General features: G+C 42.2%; 1 protein-coding gene across 1 annotated transcript in view; it reads right to left on the bottom strand.

Annotated features, from left to right (window-relative positions):
- Positions 1-273: 273 nt before the first annotated feature.
- The window catches only part of TOP2A (DNA topoisomerase II alpha), a 39,573-nt gene continuing 33,040 nt past the window's right edge, over positions 274-6,806 (bottom strand). Inside the window, exons 29-34 of the mRNA XM_056864009.1 lie at positions 6,491-6,596; positions 6,150-6,333; positions 5,515-5,582; positions 3,185-3,310; positions 2,270-2,493; positions 274-432 (exon numbers count right to left, since the gene is read on the bottom strand). Coding sequence (XP_056719987.1) covers positions 292-432; positions 2,270-2,493; positions 3,185-3,310; positions 5,515-5,582; positions 6,150-6,333; positions 6,491-6,596 — 849 coding nt within the window. The 3' untranslated portion in view covers positions 274-291. The remainder of the gene's footprint in view (positions 433-2,269; positions 2,494-3,184; positions 3,311-5,514; positions 5,583-6,149; positions 6,334-6,490; positions 6,597-6,806) is intronic.

Below are 6,806 nucleotides of genomic sequence, written 5' to 3'. Positions count from 1 at the left end.
TGTTTGAAAAGCACACACTGCGTTTCTAATAGAGACCCTTCCTGCTCCTTCTGCATGGGAAGGCACACACAGTCACACTACTGTGTCTTTATCGCTTAAGTCAAGCCACAGATGTTGAGGCCTCTTGCCAGAATGGCCTGCATTCTTTAAGGGCAGGGAGAAAGGGGAGGCAGCTCTTCACCCCTTCCATCTGGTAAAGTTAGTTATATTCATATTCACACACATTTGTGCCGCCTCCCAGTTCATTTCATCGGACAAGGCAACGTTGAAAGATGTAGATCTGCTTCATTTTCATATCTCGTCGTCTGATTCCTCCAGATATTGGACAGGCTTCCTGGCCCGGCCTGGCCTTTGACGGGCTATAGGTGCAGCAGGCAAGTCATCATCAGAACACAAATTGATAGAGAATGACTCATCCACCACCTTGGATTTCTGAAAAAGAAATGGGGGCCACAATAAGCTCTCAAGAGATAGCAGAACCTAAAGACACAGGCTTGAGGATGAACATAACTGTCCTCATATTATGCAAAGGGGTCACCGTTTTACTCTAGGCAGATTTAATTAGGGATGAATGCACAGCTCCCTAAAAAGAAGTGCTAATGATCACTATCTCTCCTTGGCCTGCAAGCACTCTAGGAGGCAGCCAGGCATTACATATAAGAACCAGACAGGATCATGCCCTCGGGTACCCTGTAACTTTGTAACTCCATTGAAAGCAGAACTTCCATATTTTATAAGCATCTTGGGCTCCTTAGAGCAGTGATGCTCACTCAGCCACTTGCGGCTCTTCTGAGCACCAATGTGGCACCTGCCCCATGTTTCAGGAAAGTGGACAGGGTAAGGCCGTTACAACCAGAAAACCTTGCATGGAGAGAGGTCCTAATCACTCTGTCTACTGAAATGCTAGAATTCAACTGGAAGGAAACTTAAGATATGGGAAGGTGTGTATTTTTTTTTTAAACAATCAACCTAATAAATAGTTCTGGAGAACCTGAAAGCTCAACCCTGTTTTGTGTTCTTTCCTTTCCTTTTTCAAGCTCCTATGACCCAAAGGTCTTGAGAAGTAAATGGGGAGCCTTTATTTCTTTAAGGAAAATATGGTGGAGAGATACTTGGCCACTGCCAGTGTTGTTCTTGGATCTCTATCCACCAGCAAAAAGGGAAATATTTTATCTTATGTTATGGTAGCAAATAATTTAATTAAAATAGGGGTAATCCATTGATCGTGATAAGAATTGCATCAGTGAGTCTGCAGCTTCTCTGTGCATTTAGCAATCTCTGCCAATGGAGACAACAATACATGCTCAGAAGTACCTTGGTAATTAGATTAATAATTAAATATTTAATATTGCTTCATCTTAGATTAATGTACATGTATGCTTGGTACAGTGGCACACAGGGCATGTAATAGCCATGTGGTTGATCATAATTGAGAATGTGGCTTTCCGCAAGCCACACAGTGAGTATCACTGCCTTGGAGAGTGTTTAGGACTGCTCCAGGACTCACATAATCATAGAGTTGGAAGGGATCACCAGGATCATCTAGTCCAACCCCCTGCACAATGCAGGAAATTCACAACTACCCCCCTACACCCACAGTGACGAAGGAAGGAAGGAAGGAAGGAAGGCAGGAAGGAAAGAAGGAAAGAAGAAAAGAAAAAGAAAGAAAGAAACCAACCAACCAACCTTCCAGGATCCCTGGCCAATCTGGCCTGGAGGAAAAATTACTTTGTGACCTCAAAGTGGCAATCAGCACTATCCTGAGCATGTAAGAAAGGGCCACGAATCAGCATTGCTGACAGATGGCTATCTAGCCTCTGCTTAAAAACCTCCAGGGAAGGAGAGCCCACCTTGAGGAAGCCTGTTCCACTGAGGAACTGCTCTAACTGTTAGAAAGTTCTTCCTAATGTTTAACCAGAAACTCTTTTGATTTATTTTCAACCTGTTGGTTTTGGTCCAACTTTCTGGGGCAACAGAAGCACTGATGCTTCATTTGAAGCACTGGTGTAAACTCAAGCAAATTCTGTTTCTTTATACCCTGCTTTTCTCCCCAAATGGGGACCCTAAATGACTTACAGAATGAAAAATACAATGGAAAAAGACAGGGGAAGAGAAACACAGAGATACAAACACACATGCACAGTTTTTCTTGACCAACAAAACTCCAATCTGCATATGAAAAAATGTTGGTCCAGTGGCCAAAAAATTATACCCCATCTTGCAATATTTGTGGGGGGGAGGAGGAGAACATGATAAGGGGCAAACAAACCTTAAGTGCTGTTGATTTTTTAACTAATTCAAGGTCAGCATCAGAATCCTCAGAAGAGGAAAAGGCAGGCTTCCTTTTGGTGGTTTTCTTGGTCCTGGCAAGCGGAGGCTTCTTGGAGACCGCTTTATCCGCGTCAGACTCTGAAGTTACAACTGCTGCTACCTTCCTGGGTTTCACAGTTGCCTTTTCCTTGGCGAAAGCGTCCATGATGGTAGGCTGATTATCTAATAGCAAGAGAGTTTGTTAAATGTCTGAGCTCTGTAGTTTTCTAAGCAAGACACTGCGCCTGCCACAGAAATCCTTCTGATGCTAATTCTTCCCAAACAAATTCTGGAGAGTGTCAGGACAGCATTCACAACGCAGAGTTCTACATTACAAATACTCCCAATTGAAAAATAACTTACAAGAGGTGGTGGAAGGCTTTGTGGGAAGGAGCACCAAGATTATTTAGAAGGAAGTACTGCTCTACATATTTCCGTCAAGTAACAGCCATGGTTAAGGTAGGCATTTATTTTAAGTAGTGGTGATAAGCGTGGAAATGGGCTACTGAGCAGTATGTAAAAGTTGCACAAAATGATTATTGCAGTTATTATGGTTATTACAGACTTGAAACTAGAATAACTTTCCTGCAAGGTGAGATTGCCAAAAAAGTTTTGCCCACAGAGCCCTAGGAACGAGTAAACAAATCAACTGCAATATAATCAGTCTATGAACACTGAAGGTTCCAGTTAGATGTATCCCTTTATCTTTCTTATTTCAAAGACAGAAAGTTTCTGGCCCATAGTTACACATTAACAGGGAAACCAGTTATTCGCACTTTCCTCAAAAGCTAGAATAAGCAATTTGAATGATAGAAAAAAGTTACCAAACTCTGAGTTCACCTCTGAACATGCAAGACTTCTGCAATGACCTTACCTTCAGCAGAGCTTCTTGGTTTCTTGGCTGGACCTCTTTTCTTGGGTGCCAATTTTCCTCCTACACTAGCAGGAGGCAAGGAAGAGGCGGACGTGGCTGGCTTATTGTCAGAGTCCAGGAATTCAGCTTGAGTAAAGAAAAGACTCCAGTAAACTAAGAAGTTCTAAACGGTTTGAATTCTGACCTATATTTTGAACTACACAATCAGATCAAGCCAAACAGTTTTATACAAACTTGCATAATGTTTGCATGAACATGGAAAGAGATATCTTTCTTTAATCCTGAATTACAGGAAAGAGGTAGTGGTGGTAAAACTGCCATAAAATTGTAGGGGGTGATGTCTGGCAGAAAACTGCGGACCTCTTTCTGTTTGCAGCCTCCTGGGGAAATTCTAAACATCAATTTCCCAACACCTAGGGCAGAGAGACTATGGGGGGTGGGGGGAGAGACAGATGGGGGAGTCCAGTGAAGAGTGTGCTCTACAGAATGGAGAGAAGACAAGGCAGGGCAGAGGTGTTTAGAGCTACCTAAAAACGTAAGGAAGTACCATCACACACACAAGTACTATCTGAGTTCTTTCCTCTGCAAACCAGAGTTCCTGGCTATTTTTTGAAGCTGCGCCTACCTCTCTCTGAAGTAGTAAAAATGACTGCAGTGTTTTGATAGCACCAACCCCCCGCCCCCAAATAAAAAGTAAAAGCCCAAATTCAGCTGGGTTGTGCTGAACACCTCCTGCTGAACACCCCTCAGCACAGGAAGAACATCCTCAGACCAATAATGGATTTTCTCTGAAAAACCATCTGCATTGTGTTAATGCCACCCCCAAGGATGTGGGAAGGTCCTCACTATTTTTTTTTTAGGAGCAGGTGTGCAAAGCAGAACTTTTAAAGTAAGCTTTGGGTCCCCTTTCTGAAGGAAGCACTGGATATACATTCTTCAGTAAATAAGGGGAAAGTTTTATTTTTAAAAGCAAATGCTTCCTGCTGAGCTACCTAATACTAAGATATTCTTACTCTGAGCACCTGGCAATCATAACACTAATAGATGGCTATGGAGACCCCAGATATCACTGAAAGTAAGCAAGTATGCATTATTTTCTCTCTTGGTACCATGGCCTAGTTGAGAGACTTGTTACCTCGAAACACACCACTACCCCACTAGGAACCACACGTTAGAATGCCCCCAGATTTCTCAGGCCTTGCACCACTAGAGGTGAAAAAGAATCCACCTTTAATATCAAACCAGAGGACCATGTGATAAAATGGGATTGTGAGACAAAGCAGTGCAATTCCTGTGAGAACTCCTCTTTGTGATTCTCTGAGGCCCCTACACACAGGCCATGATTAGCAACTAATGCTTGCAGGACAATAACCAGATCTTCTAGGCCATTCAAAAACATCTCTCTCTTTGTAAGCTTCTCTCATGAAGCACTCAGGCAGGAAAAGACAGCCTCATCTCCTGAACCCCAGGCCAAACACTGGTCATCCCAAACCCTGCCATTTTGAGTTGGCCTCTATCCCTGAACCTTCTTCCAGAACTAATGTGAGACAATGGGATCCCTCTTCATCCAGGCAGAATATGATCTAATTTTTCTCTTTACTATCTTCTTTCTTGGAAGAATACCTCAAAGTCCTAAAACCCCTCCGTTCTTCTCTTTTCTGATATCCCACCTTACCTTTGGATGGATGGCCCTACAGTCCTCAAGCTTGCCACATTTCTCACTCCCAACCTCCTAAGGTCTCCTCTTCCTCCTCTCCTATCTTCCTCCCCCACCTGTCCTCCATATTTTTGCATCCCCTCATGGAAAACCCAACATCCTTCTCAACTCACAGCTGGTTTTTCTTTGACTAGCCACGTAGGAAGAACACATTTATTTAGATTAAAAATCATTCTTTTTGGACACTAGGATTTAAGTGAACACTCCTATTAGGTTGCCAGGATCAAACTGCTACTGCCTATTAACTGCTGAGAAGCACCGTCAGTGCTTACAGCTTTGGACTGATCTGTGCTCAACAGCTATCATTCTTCCTTTTCTTTCCCTGCTCTGTAGCTCAGTTACACTCTGCTTAAGCATTTGTCTCCCCTCCTTTTTCTTCTCTAGAGACATATCAAAACATGTGCATACACAAACCTAAAGATCTCCCTTAGAGCCAGTGTCAGTTTAACACATAGTGACTCCTACAAATGCACCCTCATTAGGTAACAGATCACAGAAAGTGCCCAGATCCAGGCCATTACTCTGATTCACTCAATTCAAAGCTTATGGGACCAGATAGAGCCTCACTTTGACAGACTGAACTGGGATGATGTCAACACAATGATATGCTTACTTGAGATGGAGCTCTGGACTTTGGACACTTTTGCTTGTTCTTTGACTTGCAAATTTTCCTTGGCTTTCCTGGAACAGATTCAACAATTTATTTAATCTCTACTCCAACTCCATTTTATGTACAAAACAAAAACCATTAGGATTAGCTGTAATACAATAGGTAAACACTGGATCTCTGTGGAACATTTGGACAGAACTGGCTTTTCTGTAGGGCTCTAAAGGAGAGATACTAATCACTTCTATACAATGCTAGTTGGGAGATTGGGATAACCCAACATCACAGTGTTGAGTATACTTAAAACAAAACAAGGGCAGCAAATAATCTTTATCAAAACCAACCCACATTTGCAGAGGAGAGTATAGGATTCAGAGTTCTCATCATACTTTTAACAGTGAGGGGAAAGAAAGCTGTTTCTGGATGGGCTAGTACCAGCCCCTACAAAGAAGACATATTTTTATTCCTTTGATTTTTCTCATGTACCCTACAACTTGATAATTCTGGGAAAGGTAGATGCCTGTACACTACTTTGTAAATACTAGCTGGACCTCACGAAACAAATGCTGTTTTCCAACTGTGTGACTTTTTTTCTCAGGGGCTAAAACAATGATTCCTTTTTATATACTCAAGACACACACGTCGAAGTGGCCTTTGGCTTTACAGCAGGAATCACGTTTTCTTTAGAGGCGACATCTTCATCTGTTTCCTCCTGAACCTCAGAGTCACTGTCCACATTATCCTCTTCTGATTCTGAATCCGACCATGGGTTTCTTTTCTCTTTTTTTACTTGCTTGAATGACAGAATGGATTGTTTTTTTGTACCTGGAAATAAAAGACATGTAGACCTTTATGTAAGGGAATCTGAAAAGGATTATAGTGTATGTATTTCACCTTCTCATGTGACATACCAATTCCTTCTGAACAAAGTAAAACCAGGCAATGGCAAAGAAAATTAAAGACTCTTGTGAAAAGACCTTACCTGGCTCTGTTTTAAATTTCTTTGCTAATCTTTGTTTAAGGTTTGTTGGTTCTTTATCAGACTCTGGTGACTCTCCTTGATCCCCAACAAGCTCATTTTTTTCACTCTAAAAAATGGTAAGCAAGGGAGGGGAACAGTGATGAAAGGGTGAAAAAGAACCAAAACAGTGAAACAGACTTCTGGTGGGCCGTTCACCTTAACAACACAGATAAACAAGCTCCCTTTGCTGCATGGTCACTTGTTTCCCCCTCACTGACATACCCCTTTCTGTTCTGCTCCTGTAACACTTTGTTGAAACTGTTGCCACCCACTCCAT

Source organism: Euleptes europaea, chromosome 18 (assembly GCF_029931775.1).
Source record: "Euleptes europaea isolate rEulEur1 chromosome 18, rEulEur1.hap1, whole genome shotgun sequence".
NCBI lineage: Eukaryota > Metazoa > Chordata > Lepidosauria > Squamata > Sphaerodactylidae > Euleptes > Euleptes europaea.
The sequence above is the reverse complement of the archived record's forward strand: the minus strand, read 5'-3'. Positions and strand labels throughout refer to the sequence as shown.